Source organism: Equus quagga, chromosome 3, assembly GCF_021613505.1.
Source record: "Equus quagga isolate Etosha38 chromosome 3, UCLA_HA_Equagga_1.0, whole genome shotgun sequence".
Classification (NCBI taxonomy): Eukaryota; Metazoa; Chordata; class Mammalia; order Perissodactyla; family Equidae; genus Equus; species Equus quagga.
The window spans coordinates 118,297,427-118,323,336 of NC_060269.1; the positions used below are offsets into that span (position 1 = coordinate 118,297,427).

The window sequence follows — 25,910 nt, forward strand, 5'->3', positions numbered from 1 at the left end:
CTTTGAACACTCTGTGCTGCCTCCCAGCCAAACACAAATTTGGGTTGGCCAGGCAGGGATATTGATGGAAGAGCTCCTTGTTTTTGAAGTCTTGAATTTAGTATCTTATATTTGTGAAGTTGATTTGACATGAGAATGGTCATTTTAATAATGATAAGAATAATACCATTACGCATTTTTAGCTCTTTTTAGTTGATATTTTCTTATATGGCTCATTTAATCCTTATAATAACCATACATGGTATATAGAAGATTTGTCCTATCTCCATGTTACAGGTGCTCAAATGAATCTTAAATAAATACTTTTATCCATAATACTATCATTCAGTTTAGAATGGGCGAATGAGGACTCCAGGAGCGAGGTCTTTAGGACAAAAAGGAAGAAGTAAAGAGAGACAGACAGATGATCTCAAGAGAATTCCTGACATCATGAGTGTTTGAAAACTTTTGAAAAAACATTTGAGGACATAGTCAAGAAAGTACGAAATAATTAAAACTCTAGGGAAAAAGAAAATACTGTAAAAGAAATAAAATGGAATAAGAATTACCCTACTTTGTTCTCTAGAGCAAAATATTTACCTAGCCATAATCATATATGTACTATTTATTCATTCAACTAGAAATAGTCATGACACCAAGTAGGGCTTATGAGATAGAGAGGTGGGGTTGAGTTGTAAGAGAACTAAATCCTCATAGCAGGAACTCCGTGAATAACGTTTGAAATCAAATAATCAGAAAATACCGCTATGTACCTGTTGTTTGTGTATAGAGAAATAACTGCTGGAGAAAACAGTGAAAAGGTTAAATATTATTGCCCTGAGGTGGTGCAACTCAGAGGTGACAAGCAAGATTTAGATTTTCAGTTTAGATCTCTATAACATTCGGGTTTTTAATCACAGATATGTGGTACTTTGGTTATAAATAACATTTATTTTAAGTGACTTTAAGAAATGCAAAATGCTTAATACTAGTCACAATGACACACACATAGAGAGATCTGGTGTGCACCCCTCACCCCCTGAGGGCAGACTGTGCAGTGAGTTTAGCTTGGACATGGCTGGGATAGAAGCAGGAGCACCTCTTACACAAAGATGCCGGTGAGAAGGGAACAGGCTATGGGGAAGCAAGAATAAATGCAGAGAGGACATTTAGCAGCAACTTTCATAGTCCAAGTAACAGAGTTTAGGTTTGGACTAAACAGTAGAGTCAGTGAGCCTGAGAAGGATTCTACATGTTTTGAAGGTAGAAACAAAATATTTGCAGACAGGTTGGATATTGACTGTGAGAGAAAGAGGGGAGTCAACAAGGACTTTACAGTTTGGATCTGAACAACATAAAGAATGAAATTGCCACTTATGGAGCTGGAGGAGACTGTGTGAGGAACACGTTTGGGGGATTAAACTCAGGAGTTCGGTATTGGACATGACAAACTTGCAGTGCCTATTAAACACCCAAGTGGAAATGTCAATTAAATACTTGATATAGGAGTCAGAAATTCAGGAATGGTTCTTAGATGGAGACATAGATGGGAGAGTCAGTGTATAAATGGTAGTTAAAGCTATGAATGGAGGGTCACCTGAGGAGTGAGCATAGAGATCGAAGAAATAAAGTCTGAGGGTGGAGTCTTGGTCATTCTGAAGTTTAGAGGTAGGGAAGATAAGAAGGACCCAGCAAAGGAGACAAAGAAGTAATGGCCAGAGAAGTAGGAGGATAACTAGACAAAGCAACACACAAATGGTCAAGTGAAGATGGTATTTCAAGGCATTGGGAATGAGCAATTGTTTCAAATGCAATTGAGGAATTAAGTGAATGCTGAGAACTAAGTGATTCTTGCATATGGCAACATGAAGCCCATTGGAGTCATTAGTATGGCCTCTTTTAGTAATGTAATTGGGGCCAAATGAGTCCAAGAAAAAATAGGAATACAGACAGTGGAAAATGAGTATAGACATCTTTTTCTGAGTACTGCTGAAAGAGAAGCAAATTTATTAGGCAGCGGCTATAGGAGAATATAGGGTCCAGAGACGTTTTTTGGTTTCTGTTTGTTTATTTTTAATGAAGTATGTTATAGTATGTTTGCTGATGTGAATGAGTCTGTAGTCAGGGAAAAATTCATTCTGTGAAGAAAAACGGGAAAAATTGTGGAGTTATGCCTTTGAGTAGACTGAGAGATTGGGAGCTGGTGCGCAGGTAGAGGACAGGAGCACGTCTGGGATTGTCGGATTTTAGATTTGGTGGTAGGAGCATATAAAAACTCTCTCTTATTTTTTTGCTTCTATTTTCCCTGGAGAACGAGAAGCAAAACAATCAGCAGAGAGTGAGGTAGGCAGGAGTTGTAGATATTTGAGGAGTGATAAGAGCATATGAAATAATCATGCAGCAGAGTGAGAGAGAGAAGGAAGTACAGCAGGGTTGCCCTGGTGCACTGGGGCCCACATGAGGTTTTTGGTCATGCCATTGTGTGTTTCTCTCCAGCCACATGCAGCTGCTCAGGCACCTGAACATTAGACCTGGTATGATGAGAGTTGGGTTCAACCAGGACTGGAGTTTTCCCAAATTAGCTCAACAATGTAAGAGAGGAGTAAGTGAGAAGGGGTCTAGGTGGAGGGATGATTATGATGATGCATCATGGAATGTGAGTCAGGTAAGAAAAGACAAGAGCAGGTCCATGAGAAGGGAGGAGGGTCAATGGGTCTCACATATGTATCGAATTATGAGAATTGAGGTACTAGAAAAAAAAGAGTGACATAGGAAATAGTAACTAGAAGGGGTAGAAGACTGTGCTGAAGACATTGGCTTCAAAGAAGCTGGAGTATTTAGATAGTAGGGAACACCATGGTCTGGATGTTGCAATGAGTAGCAAATAGGAGGCCTATCCACCTCCAAGCTGAGTGGTACACGGGATATAATAGACAAAATGGCCACAGTTGGCGAGGGCTATAAGCAATTTAGCCTTCTCTGTGGATGGACAGATTTCAGAAAGCCTGACAGGAGAAAGAATGCAAATTTATCCTAGAATTTCTTTTAGAATTTTTGGAATGTGCTATACAATATATACATAAATTTATACTATATATACAAGTATTTATACTATATATATACATATATTTATGTGTCTGTATATATATTCTTTCCTAGAAATAACATTTCTGTTTTTCTAATAGTTTTCTGTAAAGTAGAAAAAGCCTAATTTATATAATATGTGTGTCTATATCTATGTATTTGTTTTCTCTTCTATTATTTTGTAAGAAAGTAATAAAAGGAAACTAAAACAGGTTCCAAGAAACAGTAATGTTAAGCGCACCATTATTTGATTGTCAAGCATAACTACTTTTCTCTGAAATTCATTGTTTAACTTAAATCTTATACATTAGCACATGTTTAACATATTCCTTTGTCACTTCAATATTCACCACTCAGCGTTTTGCAAATGACTTCGTAGTATTTTGTTAGCAATAACTTCCTTTGGCTCCTTTGCCAAGTAGTTGATATCCAGATGCTCGTAAGCACAATAATGTGTCGGCATAAACTAATTATCTGCCATGTGCAGCTATTTATACATCCTCACTACATTAGTAAGATATGAGAGTGATTTACAATTCCCTTTAAATAGCCACATGCACCTGCAGGCAGTTTTGGTTCAATAATACGGCAATGAACGATAAAGATAGGTTAAGCATTTTTGTTCTTTATGGCTTTAAGAGTTCAAATGATTATGAACAAAACATTTCCCTTCACTTCACAGCATTGCAAATACTGTGACAATTTTCTTTGTAAATTCTTGAAATAATTCTGGAGTCTTATATCTTGAAAGCAAAGAAACTGGAGTTCTACAATTTAGGCTGATAAGGTAGTTGCATTAATATGTATATTCTTTAATTTGGGACAAGTGGAAAAAAATGTGAGGTTGGTGATTTAATGGTGGTCAGATTTAATGGTAAGCAGAGGGACATAGTTTTTGGACTCACTCCATAGGCCTGAGTTTGAATCCTGTTTCTGTATGTCCAACTTTCTTTCTGGGCACAGTAGGCATTGTGCCTAGGACCCCCGATTTTTTTTAGAGACTCACAAAACTATTTTAATTTTAGTTTCTCTTAAAATCAGAAAGAAACAATTGAATATAATGATGAATATGTAATATTGAATCCAGACTGGATAATAATTGTCTTTATACTTGCATAATTAACAAGGCGTAATTTTATTTTAATTATCCTTATTACTATGATTTTATTTGTTTATTTTTTTATGGAGGAAGGGGCCCACAAAGGCAAAAGTGCCTAGGGCTTACAAAGTCCTAATCCAGCTCTGAGAGGCTCTGTCACCTTGAGTAAGTAGCTGAGAATAAGTGAACCAGCCTGAGCGTTATTCTCCCCATCTTTAAAGCACAGCTAATATTTGAGAGAGCTATTATGAAAAACTGACAAGATGTTGTAAATAAAATTCTCCTTATAGTGTCATGCCCAGTGTAGAGGCTCAATAAATATGAGTTATTATTGTTTCACTAAAAATGGAGAATTTGCCTCCATTACTACAGCCAAAATGGACTAAGGAGTTGTCTCTCTCTCTCTCTTTCTTTTCACATTGCTTGCTGCATCATTACTGGATAAAGCTGGTTGAGAGGTTTAACAAATTCAATCAGAACAGTTGTTTGTAAAGATAATTGATGACCTTATAAATTAACTGCTTATTTTAAGTACTTAGCCATTGAACTGAAATATGTTGGCTTGTACGGCTGGGTTCCTCAGCTTGCAGAGCCCGTGTACTACACAGAACTTGTGTCCATTTAAGTTTATTTTTTATTTGGATGATTTATAAATGAGTGAGAAACTAAGTTTTTGATCACATTCTTAAAAAGTGACTATAGACAATTTGTTTTAATTTGAAAAATGACTGCTTATAAACTCTTTAGTTCTACTGTATGAAGCATGGTAGAAGTCTTGTGACAAGTAATTGAAGAAAATAGTCATAGTATCTCTCTTTCCCTGGCACCCTAAAGCCAGGGTTTCAGCCAAATACAAAGAAGGGGAAACATTTCTATTTTTATTTGCTGCTCTTTGAGAAGGAGAAGATGGGGAGTGAGGGGAGAGAGGGGCCTGAGCATGGATCTTCTCCGAATAGACTCCGCTGTAAATGTCAGTCTGTGAGTGGGGACAATGTAGACCTTCCCAGGGCCAGATGGTGTAAAGCTCTGCTTGGTTTCCTGTTCCTGTGATGTTCTCGCATTCCCAACACTGGTTATTAACTCATTAATCATGCCCTCCTCCAAGTAGAGAATCTAACAGAATCTAATGATTTCTTGGCCAGTATCTTAGACTTACTAACCTTTCACCTTTATCTTGAGCTCTGATCCGTCGCTACAAATCTGTGATCTTTCAATTCCAGTCTGACACATGCTACCATGTGCCATGGTGGGCATTCTTTGGGGCAGGATGCTGAAACTTAAAATATCTCTGTCTCTGACTTTGTACAAACAACTAGGTTCAAGAGTTGCTTTCCATATTATCTACAAGTGTTCTACAAATAAAAGACCTTTTCTGCCCTAACCTTTCCTACCTATAAGTTTCTTTTCCCAGAGATGCCTTGTCCAAATTCAGGAGCCTAGACTCAGATGTGAGTAAGCCTTCCCTTTCTGTACCCACTCCAGGCAACTTGTGTCACTATTGCTACCTTTAGCCCCATGCCAACTAGAAAGGCCTGGCAACATTTTCTTAAATACCAGCTGCTCACTCCTTGTTTTCTCATTTTCAAGCTCTACAGTTCCTGCGAACAGTTCCAAATTACCCAAGTGTGCCAAAACCAATTTAGTCCTTCAGTGAATGTCAGCTTCTTTTGGTAAACATCAGTAACCACCCCTGGTTAGAGGTAGTCCTCATGCTGCAACCTCTCTCTCAGATGTTAAGTCACAGTGAAAGCAAATCTTAAGCCAAAATCTGCCAAAGAGAAGACATTTATTAACAAGTATGCATAGTCACAGAACTTCTTTAGCTGATTAAGAGATTCATTCTTTTGCCCTCAGGTTCGCAGACCAGCATCATCTATGTAAAACACTCACTCTGAGTGGGACACAAGAGGTTCTAATGGCAAAATCTGCAGGCTTTGTAACTGGATCCACTGGCAAGATGTCTCCAGGTCAAAGGCCCTAGAGATGCGGGCTGCACTGTAGGCATTGGTTGTTGCTAAGCTTGATCTTCTCATACTTTATTCACGCAGGACATTGAGTCTTCTTAAGCTCCTCTTAACTTTTCACATATCTCAAATCCCATTTCTATCACCAACAAAAGGTTATTTCTCATAGGCCTTATGCAAATTAATTAACCCAAAGGGTTGATTCATATTGAGACACTTCTTAGGCTAATTAACTCCCTCTAGAGTGTTAGTTAAATTTAACTTGTCCATACACATATGTCATATTACTTAAACTGAAATACTTAAAGTTAATTACACTCAGAAAATATAATGAACAAAGCAGTCAGTGTGGTGGAGGTGGGGACAGGATTCTTCAGTAATTTCCTAGATTAATAAATAAGGTCAGTGGGACCTTGAAGTTATTCAGCTTTATAAATCAGACATAGAAGTGGATGGTAGGATAGGTTTAGGGGGCATTTAAGGTCCCTTGTAACACTCGAGTCTATGATCTTCTAAAGTCAGCGTTCTTCTTTATCCATTAGACTTTGTCAGCCTTCTCTAGGATTGTGCTATTTAATGGGCCACACTTTTTCGCTGTTAGATAAAACCCTAATAAAATGCAAAGGAAGAGAATAAACAAGAAGATGAGAACAGAGTGAGAGGGACACAGTATTCGATATTCTGATTTGAGTTCCCAAAAGGACTAGGAAGGACAAAATGGTAACTGATTCTCTAAAGAGAGGGGATAATAAAGAGGGACCCAAAGAAGGAGCCAGGTGAGGAAGAATAAAGTGGGATCCCACTTACCAGAAGCAGCTGTTGGCTGAGACTTAATCTCAACCGAAGAATTCTGTTACTACAACTATAAAGGCAGATCAGAATGGAACCCCAACAAGGCTGACTTGAGGTCTGTCATCAAACTCTGGTTCCAGGAGACTTCACATTATTTTACTCTAGTTATTTTCAGAGTTTAGGGTGGGATCCATCCTGAGGCACAGTTAACTGATTTATAAAAAATATTAGAAGAACAAAATGGCATCTACTTGCTTTATTTTCCCCCAAAGTTTTATTTATTCTTAATAGTGTTAAGAATAGTCAGGTCATTACGCTAATATTTTCATGTGGTCAATCAATGTTCCTACTGTCCATTTTAAGGAGCTCTCCCTCTCCTTAGCCACCTCCATGATTTATTCAGATACCCATAACTTCTAGCAAATAATAGTAGAAAAGTCAAAGCCCAGAGTTCACATTCATCTGTAAAGAGACCAATACATTCGAATTTGATTTTGGAGACAGTCAGTTGCTTGACAATTGGCTGGCAATGATACATGAATAAAGAATTCAATCTGCTCTTGATTAGATTCAAGTTCATGTTAGCTCTGCTCAGATACTTTGATAAAACTTCAATTGGTGAGAATTGTTATTGTTGTTGTTTAGTTCAGTGTATTTTGTGAGTTAAATAGTACAAATGTTTTAGGACAACTTTGTGACCAAAGATATAAACTATGCTGAAACACCAGAAAATTTGTCTGCTAAGTATAAGTAACAATGAACAAGTGACGTCAATATGAGTATTCATAAAATTATCAAGTAGAAAATGTGTATCTTCACAAAACAGACTTTTTCATCTCTCCAGGCCAACTTGTTTCAAGATCTTATGACCCATGTCTGGTATAACCACGCAGAATAGCAGTGTCCATCTGACCTAATCATCCATCCATATATCGATTTATCTGTTCTTTCAACAAATTTTTATTGAGAACTCATTACTGTACTATACAGAAGGGGACACAGAAATAAATCATTAGTTCCTATCCTCGAGGCATTCACATTCCACTTGGGGAGACAGGTGACAACATTTTTGCAATATAGTGTGATACTGCAAGCAGAGGACGGTGTGGGAGCACAGGGGAACGATACTCACCAATATGAAGAACGTACATGAGACCTTTTGTTTGAGATTTTTGGTGCAGATCTCACGTTCTTTCATCAAACTGTTTCTTGGGGAGGTGGTGACCTTGATTTTTTTCTGTTTTTAATTTAATATAAGCCTAGTATAGTGTTTTACATTCTAGACATCGTATATAAAAATAGTTTTCAATTCTTCTTTTGGAAAAAAAGATAACTACTTAATTCACCAAGGCATTGTTTGATATTAATTGAACAATATTCCTCTAGGAGCTAGAAAAGAATCTTCTAAATAGTAACTGTTGAAGGAAGGTGTAAAGAACCACCCTGTTATACAGCACAGCTTTTTTGAATTGCCACTGAGATTCTAGGTGCGACTTTTGACTTAGTTCAGAGGTCAAGAAATTTTTTGTCTTAAAGAGTCAGATTGAAATGTTTTAGCTTTGTGGGCCATTGTGGGACTTCCTTGCAACTACTCAGTTCTGCCACTGTAGCACAAAAGCAACTATTAGACAATACATAAATGAGCAGGCATGGCTATGGTTCAAGAAACTTTTTTATTTTATTTTATTTTATTTTATTTTTTAAAGATTTTCTTTTTTCCTTTTTCTCCCCAAAGACCCCCGGTACATAGTTGTGTATTCTTCGTTGTGGGTTCTTCTAGTTGTGGCATGTGGGACGCTGCCTCAGCATGGTCTGATGAGCAGTGCCATGTCCGCGCCCAGGACTCGAACCAACGAAACACTGGGCCGCCTGCAGCGGAGCGCGCGAACCTAACCACTCGGCCATGGGGCCAGCCCCGGTTCAATAAACTTTTGTACACAAAACAGGTAGCTGGCCATATTTGTGCAATAGCTAATTTCCTGACTCCTGAGTCTTAATTGATTAGTTCAGACCATGATACAAGCATATGTCTACACATGTGTGCAAATATTCAGTTAGTTACATATTTATGTTGTATAAAGTACATTTCTTTGAGCCATTTACTTTGATTTACAGGAGTATGGGACAGATAAAAAGTTCATTTGACTTAAGAGCTTAGAATTTAGGAATAACTGATACAAAAAGAAAATTCCTATCTGTAATAAAATTTCTAGAGAAATTAGTCTCTTAGTAGAAAAGGAGAATTTTCATAATATAGGACTATATAAGAAATAAAATGTATCTTATATTTCAAATTCTACAACTCTTTCATAACAAAGATCAGGAATACTTATAGATCCCGCATCCATATGGTTCATATAGGCCTGCTAATTTATCCTGCATTTCAGCTAAATAAAAAGAGGCAACCCCATTCTAGGCAGAGAATACTAAGGCAAGATTTGTTGGGATGGTCAATTCTAGAATAGTGAAAAATATCTATATGTGATCTTATTCCTCAAAGTCAAGAATCCATTGGCCTTGACCATTACCAATTACCTCAAGATAAGCAGAAACAGCCTTCCTCCTTGTGAACCAGTACATGGCTGTCTTTCTTACTATTTCCTCCTGCTGGCCTAGCTTGATTGAATTATCTTTTCCTTCTCTGTGGTACCAACACAAAGTGTGCCTTCTTCTTATTTCTCACAAATGCAGAAAGCCAGTGACATGGTCTTAAGCTATGAGTTCTCCATAGATTCTTTATGAATGTGGCAACAACCCAAGTTACTGGACTGTAGATTTATTTTTAGGGATATGAGATGCTAGTTTTGCAAGTAACATTATACATCTAGTCCTGTGTTGTTACACATTCATTTATTCTTTCATTTTTTCCAACAATTATTTATTGAATGCTTACTCTAAGTCAGGCAATGCACTAATTGTAGGGGACAAAAGGTTAAATAAAAATGAGGATGGCCCCTGAACTCATGAAACATACAGCATAGTTGGTTAACAGACATTAGTTAAATAAACACATGCAATAATAAAAAACCGAGACTAGGGGCTGGCCAGGTGGCACAGCAGTTAAGTTTGCACATTCTGCTTTGGTGGCCGGGGGTTCACCAGTTCAGATCCTGGGTGCAGACATGGCACTGCTTGTCAAGCCATGCTATAGTAGGCGCCCCACATATAAAGTAGAGGAAGATGGGCATGGATGTTAGCTCAGAGCCAGCCTTACTCAGCAAAAAGAGGAGGATTGGCAGCAGATGTTAGCTCAGGGCTGATCTTCCTCAAAAAAATAACAATAAAATAAAAAATGAACAATAAAAGGCTATAAAAAAACAAAAAAACAAAAACAAAAAAACCCAAGACTAATTCTCTAAGAGAAAGCACATATAACAAAGGAATCTACCAGAGACTGGTGGGTGGGGGACTATGTCAAGAAAGACTTCTTGAAGAAGGGCTTCCTGCTTTTTTTCTTTTTTCTTGTGCTGAGGAAGATTCACCCTGAGCTAACATCCATGCCAGTCTTCCTCTATTTTTTAACATGTGGACCACCAGCACAGCATGGCCACTAACAGAGCAGTGTAAGTCCATGCCTGGGAACTGAATCTGGGCCACTGAAAAGGAGCATGCTAAACTTAACCACTAGGCTACGGGGGCTGGCCTAGTTCCTACTTTTTTAATATGATGGATGAATAGGTGCAAATCAGGTGAGTGGAGGGGGTAGGCACTTTACAGCAGAAGGAACATGTGCTACGATGCCCGATGCCAGGAGGAGAAATGGCAGTAGGGAGCCTGGCACATGCTAGGAACTGAAGAAGGCTGGTGTTGATGGAGCAAGAGAAACAATGGTTCAAAGCCAGGCAGGAGTCAAGGTATCCAAGACTATGGCCATGACAATGTCTTTGGTCTTGACCTTATGAGATATAGGAAGTATTTGAAGGATTTTAAGTTACGCAGTGACATGAACAGATCTGTAGTTTGGAAAGATCACCCAGACCACTGCTTGGAGACCAGTCTGGAGAGGATCATAATGAATAAGGGGAGAAGAAGTGAGCTACAGTGAACATTTATGAGCTCTTTGACACATCATAGCATTTGTGTATAAATTTACTCACTCATCTATGCACTCATTTATTTGCCCTTCTATTAACACTTATTGAACATCTACAATATGAGAAATATGGTGAGGAATAAAAAGAGAGATAAATTAGTTTCTGGTCTCTCAAGAGCTTATTAAAGTTGAGTATATTTTTCTCCTCACAACATGAATGCTAAATTGTTGCAATGGTCTGTACTTAAATGGAGTTGACTGACTAGCTAAAAGCAGTTTGGACCTGGAAATTTTTGTTCCAGTGAATTGTGTAATGACAGCAGCAGAATTCGTATTAAAACCCATGACTACCTGGCCTTTTCTGCCTTGCTGGAAATCTCTGAAAATGTCTTTAAAATTTGCACACTGTATACTTATGTCAAAGTCAATTTCTTTTGTTTTCGTTTATGTAGTAGAGATATGGAGATATATTCTTAACATGGATTGCTACTCATTACCAGTTTTCTTATCCATCTCTCTTTTACTTTAACATCTAGCAATTGTTGTCCCAGTCAGGCATCTTTTTCTTCCCCCTTCTCTTTTTATCATCTTTCCATCCCATTTCTGGGACCTGACAGGTGTTTCAGTAATGGGAGTTCCTGCTGGAACACAGTGACTATCATCTTCCTCCCTCAGAACGTGGCGGTGTCTGCGTGACGTCTGTGCTGCTGTGGGGAAGGATGAAGCAGAGGTTCAGAAGGATTGTTCGTCAAGAATAATTTCAGACTTTGTCTCAACCCTCTGGGTGTTTAGATGCGGAAAGAAAGCGAAGAAGCTTTAAGAGATGGAAGCAAAGGACGAATGTTACCAAAGACCAAAGAAATCAATTGGTTCAATCTTAGGCAAGCAACCATTTATATGCTATGATTTCAGGATCTTTAAGAAAGTCTCCCCTGTCAGGAAATAGTTTATGTGCCACTCCATCATTCATTATTTGGTATTGAAAAAAACACACAACAAAATTTGCTTTTCTCTTCATCCATCAGGGTCAGGATAGACAAAAGTTATTTTGTGGTTAAACATCGCCAAATTTTAGAGGCTTAAAACAACAAATATTTATTTCCGGTCCATGCTATGTGTCCAATGCAGGTCAACTGGAAGCTCTTATCTTTGTTGTCCTCATTCAGGGATCCTTTGAATGACCATTTGGAGTATCACTGGCCACAACCAAACATGGGGAAGGAGGCAGCATGATGAATCTGATGCTAGCTCATTCTACTTCCATCTGGAAATGGCCCATGTCTCTTTTACTCACCTTTCTTTGCTGAGAGCCAGTTTTACTGCCACTTCTAATTTCAAGGAGAGTAAGGAAGTTTAGTCTGTTCATATACCTAGGCTGGAAACTGGTAGTTTTTGCTGAACAGCACTAATGTCTTTTGTAAGTCTCTTTTAAAATGTCTCCCTTCAAAAAAAATCCTTTAAGCATAATTTGCTAAACTTAAGTCACAATGTAAAAACTTCTCTTACTTCTCTGCTCCAACAAGTAGCATGAGGACAAAAGAAATCTGGAAGTCACAAAAACAGGAAGAGCAATTTGTAACCACATTTTAATCTGAGGTATGACTAGGAAGACAGCAGGACGCTCCTGCATTATTAGTGCCTTTGACTTTCTATAAGTTACAGATATGGGTCTGTTTTGAACAGAAGTTCCAATTTGTGGCAATCTCTTTATTGCAGGCAAATCTGTAGCCAATTCAAAAAAGAAAGTCAATTGACTTTGCTATTCAATTCATATACTAAATCAGTAAAATACACTTGAGTGGATTTTATAGCATGACTTATACAGAGACCTGCACAGAGAAACACAGACTGGGGTGCCGATGCATTTGCAGCATAGGTACTCAAGTTCCCATTTGCCTAACTAGGCACTTTCTTATCTGTGTGCACAGTTATAAACACACCTTCCTCCATATGCCAAAAGACAAGTGTCCACACAAACGCAGACTCATGGTATATATGAATATAGTTGAGAAAGAGGAGGCAAAGGGAAGATCAGAGCACTGTCAAAAGATGGAAATGTAGGCTCAGGAATAAAAAGGAGGGCATGGTATACTAAAAGAAGGACAGAGGGAAAAAGAGCAGAAAAAAAAAAAAGAGAGAGAATGAGGGAAACAATACATTCATGAGGGAAAAAAGGAAGAGACAACATAAGAGAATGTGGGTATATGTGGAGGGCTCTGGCAGGTTATTCTGCCAAGGTGGGAACCTGAACGTCAGTGGGAAAGAGAGGATAGAAACATAGGGGAAAAGATGAGTCAAAAGATTCAATACATTCAAGGGCAAGGAGTATAACTAAATCTCATCTATTAAATGTTGAGGCAGTGAACTAAGAGCTTTCAAATACTTCAGCAATACCAGCAAACACTGTGTAGTGTTGCCTACAATCCAAGCATTGTTCTGTGTATGTACATCACCTCACAATGACCATATGAAGTTGGCTTACAATTACCCTTATTCTACTGGTAAGAAAATTGAGGCATAGTAAGGCTAAGGAATTTATCAAGGTGGCATGGTGATTAAGTAGTAGAACTAGGATTTGAACTTAAGTATTCAGCACGAGAATCTGAGTGGCTAACCACTACCTTTGTTGCATCTGATTTCCTCTAAAGAAAGCATTGTGGTTCTCATATACATATGAAGGCACATATACTTGTGTACTGTCTCATTTATTCATTAAGTTGTTCATTCATTCATTAATTTGTTCTTTCAGTTATTCTTCAAAAATTTCCTGGAGGATTATGTACGTCTGGTTCTGTGCTAGGCACTTGGAAGGTAAAGATGATTAGAAAGAGGCTCATTGCCTTTAAAAACGTTAAGGGCTAATAGGATGAGATGGAAAAGTTAATAAATAAATTCAATTGGATATTCTAGGTTTCATGTTAATTGCTTGTGCAAAGTTCAATGGGAGTATGAAGGAAGGAATGGATAATTTTATCTGGGAGGGTAAGAAATAGTTTGTAGGGCTGAAGCTTGAAGTGCTCACTAGGTAGACAGTATGAAAGAGGCATTCCAGTTGAAGAGGGCAATGAGAACCAAAAACAAAGGGGCGTAAAACTGTTGGCTGTTGAGAGAAAACATTTTCATTTGAAGGGAGCATAGAGGATAGGATGATGATGAGAAATGAATGCTGATTGTGGAGGGGGCTGTGTGTGTGTGCATGTGCACATGTGTGACAGGGTGTGCATGGAAAGAGCAGAGTTGAGGCTGGAGATATAAACAGGGGTCAGATGTGATATGCAAAAGAGTTTGCACCTTAAATTTTTATCAACAAAGAATTTCAAATGATCAAGTGACGTTATCAAATTGGTTTTGAAAGACTATTCTGTTGGCCCTGTAGAAAAAAATAGCTGGAGAAAGCTAAGACTGGAAACAGAGAAACTAGTTAGTAGGCTACTGTTTATTGGTACTGGAGTAGTCCAAGTGAGGAAAGAGATAAGTCTACAGAATTGGTAATGGGTAGAATGGATGAGATAGTGGATAGATAGTAGGTATTTTTCTCAGCAACTGCAAATGTGTGCCTGTGTTATGTGTGTGTTGGGGGAAGGGTGTAGAGAAAAAAAGTCTAGAATGACTCCCAGCTTTCATGATTTTGCTGGGGGGGATGGTGGTAAGATAGAGAACACCAGAGGAGATACCTTTTGAATAAAGAAGGTATCTACCAGTGATGTACAATGAGCTGTTAGAGATAGAAAGAGCTTTGAGAATTACCAGTATATTACAGCTGAGACTGCCCGAGGTCATGGCATTTTTAACTCTGGAACCAAGGCTTCCAATTTGTATTCCAAAGTGCTTAACTCTACAAAGAAATCAGGAATTATTTATTCTGCATCTATGAGCAAGTTACTCTGGCATATACAAAGAGGTTTCTAGAAAGGAAAAATGATCTACATATTATTATTTGAAATCATTTGATATCCATAATTAATTTGCCATGGCATTATTCACTCTTTCTTAAAAATAATTGGTTTCCATTTTCTCTTTCATGTCTCTCTGACTGACCATGAAATACTCATAGCCTGATTATATTTTTCATTTATTTCTCCACGATACATATACTGTTTCTTCTTCACAATATGGAAAAGTTTCGATGCTAAAAATAATGATATTAGAATAATCCTTCAGTTGGACCACTCTTATCCCACCTGAGATGTATGTAAATAGGCCCAAATTAGGTTCTGGACTCTATCCTCTGATTTTGTTGTTGTTATTGTTACTGGCTTCTTCTCATAATTTTGCGTGATGAAGTGCTATTATTCAGAAAATATTCATATAAAATATATGTCTTTTCATTCTAGACATAAAATTTTCCTGGTCCTAGGGGCTTCTTAAGTGGCTTTTTGTATTATAGAAAGAGCTTAATCATGTTCTTAATAATGATCCACTTATTAGTTGTTATATGGTAAGAACTAGATTTGTAAATTACTAATTAAAGGAGAAACTTGCTATGTTGCATTCTTTCTCTTAAGCTACATGTTACTACTTATAAAGATATCATTGTTTTGAAACATTATAAAGTTGTAGAGTATGTGTACAGTACTTCATCGTTAATTTGTTTGCAGTTAACAACATATGTTATTTCATGCCTTTTTGATTTGCTATAATCTCCTTGAGGCTAGGGACCGTGTCTTGATCATCATTATATCCAAAGTGGTACCTAACAGAATGTCTGGTACAATAGCAGACATTCAATAAGACTTGTTGAATGAATACACAGCTGTTTTTAATAGATTTACACTACCCTGATAACATCAACACATCAAGAGTTAAGTATTTTGTCCAAAGCTTCAAGGGCGAAATTGCACATAAGCTAGACTTTTGGCTGCCATGGAATAACACAGAGGCAATATAGCATAGGAGTTAAGCATGGAGACCCTGGAGCCATACTGACTGGGCTCTACTCCTGGCTCCACCAATGGGAGACCTTGAGCCAGGTCAAGCTTTCCGTGCCTCAAGTTTCTCATCAGTGAAATGGGAATAATAATAACCTAACTCTTACTTGTGAAGATTAAATAAGTTAATACATGCAAAGTATTTAGAATGGGATCTAAACTTTTATACAAATGAAGACAATATGGGTTTACTTGTATCATTTTCATTACTATGATTATTATTTATGGAACATGACTCACAGGTAAAAGCATGCAATCACACAGCAGCTCATCCTTCAATGAAATGCACAGTATATTTTCCAATGAGGGAGTTTTTGGTTTGCATTACTGGAATTTTACCTTTGTTTTAAGATGCAATTGAATGACCTAAAAATAAATTCTATCTATAATTTCACAAAATGAAGGCAAATGGATTTCCTTACAAATTAGTCTATATACGTGTTTGATGTAAGTAGTTAGTTTTTAAAATCTCAGAAACCACCAGGATATCTTGAATATGTGATATAATTGATTTGTAAGTTGGATAAGAATTTGTAAAATTATTTTATAGAGAGTTACTGTTTGAAGAAGGTAATGTGCATGGTTTATGCAGGCTAGTATACATGATATATTTAGCTCTAATGAAATGTGACCTAGATACATTAATGTAACAGAGTAGTTTTGGAATTATTTGTTTATAAGGCTAGTTACTCCCACTTTCCAGCTGTTTCTTCTTTCAGAATCTTGGAGACTAGTGGCCATATTAGAACCATCCATCTAAATTCAACTTTCAGGGGAAAATGGAGCTTGACAAGTCATGGTTTTGACTTGAGAATTATCAAATGGATATTTGCTCCAGTTTTTTCTTTTTCCCCGAATGATAATGTAGTGAATATTTGAGAACAGACTTACACTCCAAGCTTATTTTGAAATTAGTAAAGCATTCTGAGGAAAAGCACAGGATAGTATTTAATTCTGTGAAAACACGATAATCTATACTTTAGTTCCTAATTTTCCATAAATTTATATCCTCATTTGAATGAATGACTCACATAGGAAATTACGTAAAGTGTATATAAATTAATTATATGGAATACATGCTGATATTTTAAAATTTGTAAATACAGTGAGACGCTATTCTTTTTGAAGTAATTCTGGCACTTCTCTTCAAAGTATGCAAAAATCACTGCGATCAAATTATGTGGTAGTGAGACTAAATACATTCTGTAGAAATGTGTTATATAAACGCTATTCCCATTAAAATCCTTATGCCTATTTTTATTAGTTCAGATATCTATCTTTCTACGGATATATATTTGTTTATCTGTTTGTATGTATGTGTGTATATGATCTATATACATATATATTACATGTAATTACACTCATATTATCTTATAGAACTTAAAGATCCATGCAGTCTTCTAGGGCATAAACAGTAGTAGTTCTCTGGAGCAGTAGTGCCAAGTCTTTAAATAGCTGGGCCCTAAAAAAGGAAGCTTTACAAAATATCTGTTCAAAAACATGAACAGTTTCGTAATGAATTTTAAAACTGTACAATATTGTGAGATATCAGGAAAGAAAAATCAGACAAAACCAAGATCCCTCAATTCATCATCTTCCTTTTATTTTTGGTCCTTGTATTAAAATTTCCTTAGGAACTTGGGTATTGGGGATAGCAAATATATAAGAAGTGATCTCCCCAATCCAATTCGTGGGGGAATAATTCAAACAAGTTCAAACAGAAGGTTTCCTACTGCCCTAGCCTGGGTGGGAATGCATTTACTGGCAACCAATTAGTTGCCAATTCTTCTCCAGGATTGGTTGCCTTAGGACATGCTCCAAAAGGAGTGGGTAGGTACAGCTTAGTCACGACCCACACAGGCTGGTTCTCAGATGACAGGCAGTTCACTGCACTCCATCACAGAGAGGAGAGAAGAAAATCAGGCTGAATCTGTCAGATGTATGGGGAAGCTGGACAATACTAGACGAAATCTGGCCGTACTAGTAAGAGAGTGAAACATCAGCATAGATAAAGCAATAAAAGTAGAGGTCCACTGACCACAATCGGCTTTTCTCATTTCCATTTCCTTTAATAAGCTTTGAAGTTTAAAATCACAGCTATCCAACTTCAATAAAATTGCAAAGCATTTTGTGGGGAAGAACTAAAACATGGCTTTATAAGGATTCTTTGTGAATCTAGTTTTTACTGTAAGTCTTTCTCAGGTAAGTGCATATCCAAATCATATAGACTGTTCCTCCATACAGTTAAAAAAAAAAAAAAGCAAATGGTGAAAATCATCCAAAACAGTTTGAACTTTGTAAAATTCCATATAAGTGGGTCATGTGGCAATGAGATTACAAATTTAATAAGGGTGCCAATTTAATAAGGCTAATTTTTTTAGAACAAATCATTCCAATAGGTACAAATTTTGAGATAAAGCAATTAAAACTAAAATCTATAAGTCAGCATTAGAACCAGGGAGAAGACTACAGTGGTAATAATAGCTAATATTAGGAGGGGGGTAATAGCTAATAGTAGGAGAATAACTCATGAAGATATTCACAAAAATTGTGACATTCATGAAAGAGAAATTTTGTTGGAGCAGAGAAATTAAGGTTGGGAAGAAAGCATGGGCTGCTTAACTTCTGTTATCAAAATGTTAACAATTTAGTAGTAACATAAATGATGAAGTGACAGAGATCTTAATGAAATGAAGATTGACTCATGGAAATGGAAAATAAGAAAATAAAGTAGCAAGTGAAGTGTTCACAGGAAGTAGATGTTTAGATCCCCTAGGTGCAAGGTTTTAAATGGCATGCTTTTTATCTTTGTGAATTTCAATTAGACTCTGCAATGGGCAAGTCAGGAAGGGAATATTAATGATGGAGGAGAAAGCTGGGTGGTGTTCCATTCTTCACACAGACAGCTAAACAGCAGAGCAAATGTTTGTTTAGGTTGTAGCATATTAAATGTTCATTCAGAAAGTGGTGATTAATAGGTTAAAAAGAACAGCTTGAAATATTTACAATGTAAAGATTTTACTCTCCACACATAATCTTCAAAGCAAAGCTAAAATTTACTGTAGATTAGCTGTGCATGTTGTTATGAAAACTGCACCATCTAGGAAAACACATCTGAATTTTGGGTTCATAACTAACGAAATTGAAGTGTTTGGTGCATATTGACTCTGAATGTAAAATGACAAGAACATATCAGCATACTTATCTTTCTTTTCCTTTTAAAGTGTCTAACGTTTATAACAACTTCTTGAAGAGATAAACATTCGCTCTGCTTTGCCTTAGCAGGACGTGAGCAACATTGTCTTATGGGCAATACAAAAAGGAAAATGTCTCTTTTTTGTTTATATTGCACGTTTAGATTTTATCCCTTCAGATAAAACAGAAGAGAAATGAGCCAGATCAAACACACCACGCTGTAAGTGTACGATGGGATTGGAATTACAACAGGTCCCTTGGCCAGCGAAAAGCCCTAAAGCGGGGAAACCTAGAACCCCTACATTTTCCCCCTGGGGAAAGGACTGCAGAGGTAGTAGAAACACAGCAGGTCCTTTTTATCTCCGGGAAAATATAAACTTTTTTAAAGCCGTTGATTGAGTTTGATCACCAGGTGGGGAGGACGCCTGTGAAAAGAGGTTATGGGAAAGAAGTGCTGAGTGAGCGGGAGGCTTCTCTAGGTGGATAATCTGCAAGTGGACTTCACCGATCGGCTGGAGGGAAGTCTCCAACTCTCACTGCTTTAAGGGGAAATTAGTCCTGCGCGCAGGAGGGGGAAGGAATGAGTGGTGTATCAAGAGGGCTCAGGAAATCAAAGAAACTTCCTGCTGTCTGATCCACGCAACATGCGTTGAACTTGGACCTGCGTGGATGCGCTGATGACTAAGTAAAGCCGTGATTAGTCCCCTCGCCTTCCAGCGGGAGCGGTAGCTCTTTACCTCTCCTCGGCAGCCACGTCGCTGGTTCCAGAGTCTGGGGATGTTAAGGGGTGGGCGGCAGGGCGAGGCCCGGGGGATCTAAGGCCGCACCAACGCACTGCATTCCCGACTCCGCACCGACACCCCCCGGCAGACCCCCAGGAACCCGGGGGCCTCCGGGGAGCCCGGTGGACCGCCGCGGGGAGCCGTCCCGGGAGGCGCGTGGGCTCCGCTCCTCCGGCGCGGCCAGCCGCGCTCGGGGCGCACCCGGGCGCCCGCTGCCGCCCGGGGCTGTGCGGCTGCAGGTGCCCGGCGGGCGGGTTCCCGGAATCGGGGCGGGCGTGGGGGTAGGGGTCCCTGCGTTTCGGGGAACCTCGTTAGCCCTCCTCCCGGGGCTGGCTCCTCCTCCTCCAGGCGTAGGGCTCGTGCCCGCCACAGCCGGCGCGCACCGCGCCTCTGCTCGCGTACCCCCTCCCCGCCTGCTCGTCCAACGTTTCTCCCTCCTTCTCTGCCTCCTCCTCCGCCCATCACTGCCACTACGGACGCCTTCGCCTCCTTCTACTCCTCGCGCCGCCGCCGCCGCCGCCGCTCCTCGCGCTTCTCTCCGGCTTCCAGCAGCCCTTCGCTCGCCGCTCGCGCGGCTGCTGCAGTCTCTCTCTTTCTCTCCATTTTTCTCTCTCTCTTTCTCTCTCTCTCTCTTTCTCTCTCTCTCTCTCTTTCTCTCTCTCAAGTTTCCCATCTCCTCAAGATCAGGGCAAAGGAGGAAAACACCTAATTCTGCTTGCTGTTTCAGGTAAGGTCGCACACGTTGGTCCCAACAGGCACCCTTTCCCATTTGCCTCTGCCTCGCGTGCATGCCTCCTCTCCCCCCACCCCACTCTCCGATGCTCCCTGGAATCCGACGAGGTTCAGGTCGCCCCCTCCTCCCCAGTACATTTAAAAAATAATTTGGATACTCTTCGCCAGAAGCATATTTACAACTACACCGAGATCCGAGACGGCCGCCCGGCAGCCCGTTCGCCTGGCTCTTCTATAGTCTTCAACTTTGCACGCCGCGCTGCCCTGCCTGCCGGGCTGGATCCGGCAGCCTCTCGCTCCGGCTCGGCTTGTGGTGGTCGGCTCCGGAACAGCTGTCAAACGCGTCGTTTCGCAGCAGTTGATCCGAGCCCGGCTGCCTCCAAGATGTGGTCTTGGGCAACTGTGGATAGACAGGGAGGGAGATTATTTTATTTCATTTTATTTCAGAGAGAGTGAAGAAGTGAAGATGTGAGGACTGCAGTTCACTGTAGTGAAAAGAATAATCATCGAAAAAGTGGGCTGGCTGCCCCTTGCTTTTCCCACTGTGGTTGCGGAGGTGGTCTTGGTTGAGGGGATTGTGGCATGAAGTCTCCATCTCTCCTCCCCTTTTTTACTCTCCCCTCCAACCCATTCTCTTCTCCAGCTCATATGTCAGTTCAGAGTCCCGTGTGTTATTATTACGTGTGTGTGAGCACAAAACAGTGTTTGCTGACGACGGGGCTAGGGGAAGTTCCTGGCAGAGCAAAGTCTGATTACTTGCTCATCTTGATGTGGAAGAGAAAAAAAGGAAAGGAAAGAAAGGAAAAGGAAAATAATCTCCCCCAATCATCATGCTCTACCCTCACTCCACTGGAATAATCTCCGTAGCTTGAACTCCAATTCCCAACTGAAATGACATTTTTGGGTTATTTGGGTGGTGAGACTGAACGGAATTTTAAGTGTATTTTGTTTTTCTTCCCATGGCTTTACAAAGAGCGGCTATGAGCATGAAATTGAACACCTACAACATGCAGTTGCTCCTTCTTGTTTTCTTGATGTGGGACCCAGCCAGGTGAGACATTTATTGTATTTGACTTTTAAAATTCAGGATAAGGTGTGTTACTTGAATGCCATCAGTGCAGGGGTGGCTTTTGAGAAGCTGGAGTATTTTGAAGAATTATTTCTAATGAAAAAAGGCTGTGCTAGGAAACTGAACTATGAAGTGACAGAGACTATAAAAAGTTGACTGCTTCTTGTATTTGCCCATAAAATGCCAAAGTGGACAGAAGCATTTTCTAAAAACAAAAAGCAGTGAAGAAAAGAATAGCTTTTGAATGGCATATTCTAGCAAGAAATTGAAATGGTTACGTTATATGCACTTATAATGAACCCAAAATTCAGTAAAGAAAACAACAGTTTTCCTTTAAGCCAAACAGAAAAGCACACGCTAAAATAGTTTGAGTGTTAACTTGATTTTTTGTTTTCTTTTAATGGTATTGGCTCTTTTAATCAACATAGAAAACCCAAGTGATGTGTAAGTTTTAAACCTCTAGGTGGAGATAGTATACAACTTCACAATCACAAACAATAAAACAAAAGCTTGATTTATTAGTCAACTTTACATATTATTGATTTAGAGATCTTTTATTCTTAAAATGGTTACTGTCACAAAGACTACTTATTTTAAACAGGTAATTCATTTTGTTTTGCCTATGTTCTACAAACATGAAATTAATTTTTGTTGCTTTCGATAACTTCATCTTAGTTGTAGGGTTTTTTTTTTCTGATTTTTATCGTTAATGCACATCTCCTATTTATTGCCTTTAAGATAGGGTTTTCTAAACACCAGAGGACTTAAATTACAAGATTCATAAGAATGCTAATGTAATCATTTCTTTTTAAAAACAATGTCTTTATTATACCTTTATTTCTCTTTTCATTTTGTTGTCCAAGTATTTGTCAACGTATGAAATTATTTTCTAGAATTGAGAAGAAATCTCTTTATGAAGCCTTGTTTTTAATTGGAAAATACCTCTTCATTTAACATCTTAATATTGAATTTAGAAAGAAAATGTGACGTGATTAAAAAACACTTTTCAGTGAGAATCTCTGTGTGGAACTTTATGACTATGTTAGTGATTGGTTTTAAAATTAGCTTAAGACAGTATAGAAACTTTTGAGGCTCAAAGGTATGAACTAATTTGCTGGCGTAATTTTTAAATGTTTATCTTCATATCAGTGTTTTAATACTTTGCTCTCAAGAAAATATTTGTTTAAAGTTGGTTACCAATTTTTTGATGTATTATGACTAATTTTAGCTACTAGCTGTGTAATCATCTAAATTCAAATGGGCTCTGTCAAGGATATTTTACACGCTACACCTTGATCAGAATGCAATTACATATAATCTTTGATTTTAAAGGAGTGAACAAATTATAAATTATAAATTATAGTCAATTAATAATCATTGAAAACCCTCAGTACTTAACCACTTAGTACTTTCCTCTACTAGTTTTCTGTTCTATATTTGACCAGGCGTGCTCATACCAGTATTTTATTCTATTATATAAATGATTCTTTTTTTGGGCCAGTAATTTAAATCTCTGAATCATTCTGGGGAGAAAAAATGGCAATGAAGAGGGACATTCTGTTTTATACATCCAGTTGCTTCTGCACCAAATTGCTGGATGTCACAAAATCAGGTCTCTGGCTTTCTGATGGAGAAATAATGGAGAGAATCACTGTTCCTAACCCTCTTCTGGTGATATTTTAAGAGCATTTGTTCTTTCGGAAAATTTGTCACACACACGAAAGTAGCTGAGCATGTTACTCTTTAGGTGACCCCTATCGTCCCCCTCTGAGATCCATCAGGAGGGTCCTCCTCCGAGGCTCTCTGCGGCTGTGTGTGCTGCTGATTCTTTCAGAGCCCCCCCTCCACCTCCTGGCTACATGGAGCCTGGAACACAGCCAGCGGAGATTCCCTGATGTCTATATTGCACTTGGCCATTGGGTGGAGGTATACCCAAAGTAAGGAAATAATCTTGGTTTAAAAGAGAAAAAGACATAAAGAGAAAAAGAAAGACATTTATGAGGAAGATAGAGAAATTTTGTGCCTCCCAGGAGGCAATTTATTTTCCAATTAATATTCAAATCACTGAAGAATTTTTTCAGGAGCCCCTTTGGTTATTGTACCTTTTTAAATGCAGAATAACATTACTAATGGTGTCTGCATGTGATAAGCTGCAATCATAATATGTTCTAGGGAATGGATTTTAGAAAAAAATGAATAGTTTGTACACAATACTAAGTGGTAGAAATCTGAAATAATTTGACACAAAACTTTCTAATAATCTAGTATTTAGTATCCATTTTCAACAGCATGTTTATCTTCTGCATAGACATACTGGTATTTATAGAAGTGAAAAAAAGAGGAAAATGGGTGGCACTGATAGCTTAGGGAGTCTTAAAATTCAAATCAAGGCAGAAGAGCATGTTGGCACTTGGAAAACACACTTATGTATATATATCAGCTTGTAAAATTATCTGTTTAGGTTGGTGCTGGCTAACATCCAAGAAGATGAGGCTAAAAATAACATTACCATCTTTACAAGAATTCTAGACAGACTTCTGGATGGTTACGATAATCGACTTAGACCAGGACTGGGAGGTAAAAATAGTTATATTTTTTTAAACTCTCACAAAATAATGCCCTTAAAAGTTAAGGTTAATATTCATATTTTAATACATTTTATTTGTGAATGCATTGCCATGTTTTAAAAAACCCTACATAATAGAAAGTAAGGTATATGAAATAAACATTATCTGTGATTCCTTTTCTACATGCATAATGTATTTAACATATCTTTTATAGAATGCCTAATGTCATATAAGAGCCAGACGTTCTGCATGAATAGTTTTTAAATTATTTATAATGGCTAAGTTTTTCAAATTTAGAGTATGTTAAAACAGAACATCGGGAAGATATGCTTGTGTAGTATTGTGGTTCCCTTCATCATATTTTGCAGAAGTCTCTTTTCACATCTGTAGAGATATGCAGAAATGAAGAACATAAAGAAATAAAAGAATATCTAGATTGTATTTTAACAAATACACTTTTTAGGATTGTGTGATGATATTTCTTTGCACGTGCGTGTGACATTTCTAAAATACGGCTCAGGTTTGGCATTCTTGAAACTTTCAAAGACATTTTAGATGTGTGTTAGCTGTAGGCCTACATTTATTGGGCCGTGGCACAGTTTGGTTTCAAATTTAAACATTCATTTTCAACTCAGAAAAATAAGTCTTTTTTTATCCATAAAGGTAAAGGAAATTAGGCTTGGCTAATATGTTACATTTTAATTATCCTTCAGTGTAGCTGGATGATACTAAGGAGATTAGGTGAAAGTCGGGTAGGTGTGTAATTTCTCAAAGAGTGCTGGGTCAAAATATTGTTACTCATCAAATCTGACGTGAGATATATATGCACACATGCACACATTTATCACATGTACGTCATACTTGTAGGATGTTCAATTTAACAGTTAATTCAAAATTAAGACAAATTAGTTGAACACTTGATACTAATCAAAGGTTTATATAGTTAGCCTGGTTATAACCAGGTTGGCAGCTTTGCAATATTAATTTGCTTGAAAAGATGTGTATTGACTAAAATCCCTGGGTGTTTATGTAAATACTTTCCTTGAAAAATATAGGTGGTTGTTAATTCTATGTATATTTAACAGTTGTATGGTTTGCATTGTCCAGGGGTCAGAAAAAGTCAGAAAAGACCCACCTTGTTTTTAAATAATATGCCTCACCTAATTGCTATCAGTTTTTGACTTGAATCCTGAGTGGTACCTCTCATTTTAAGAGAGAAGTGCTGGGGAGGAATAATGTTCAGAAATATGACTTGTTATATCTCTCAGAAAGAATTCAGTGGTTTCATATGCACATAGTTTTCTAAAAGGAAAAACTAAAAGTAAAAGAATATTTCCAAAGTGATTAATATGTCTAATGAGCATGAATATAAGGAATTACTGTCCATGTTAGCGTGTATGGCAATGAGCTATTGCCAAACTCCTGTAGTAGAAGTATGCCTCGCTTAAGGCTGTCACACTTCATGATGGTGGTCTGAGAGGCAGATTGCACTAAGGCAGATATTCTTCCTATTTTTTTTTAAATAAATCGTGTGCTGTCAAAAAACTTGAAATATTTGAGCTAGATTTTGAGTTTTGTCTCTGATGTTTTAGGAGAAATATTTACGCAGTGGGTGTATGGTTGGGGAGTAGAAACTACCTATTGCAGGATGTGGGTATGGCCATTTATGTCTTTTATTTCTTTTGT

The 25,910-nt window shown here is 38.1% G+C and overlaps 1 protein-coding gene across 1 annotated transcript in view; it reads left to right on the top strand.

Annotated features, from left to right (window-relative positions):
• Window positions 1–20,439: 20,439 nt before the first annotated feature.
• Window positions 20,440–25,910, top strand: part of LOC124237449 (gamma-aminobutyric acid receptor subunit alpha-2) — a 127,189-nt gene continuing 121,718 nt past the window's right edge. Inside the window, exons 1-3 of the mRNA XM_046657075.1 lie at window positions 20,440–20,583; window positions 21,562–21,639; window positions 24,119–24,234. Coding sequence (XP_046513031.1) covers window positions 21,569–21,639; window positions 24,119–24,234 — 187 coding nt within the window. The 5' untranslated portion in view covers window positions 20,440–20,583; window positions 21,562–21,568. The remainder of the gene's footprint in view (window positions 20,584–21,561; window positions 21,640–24,118; window positions 24,235–25,910) is intronic.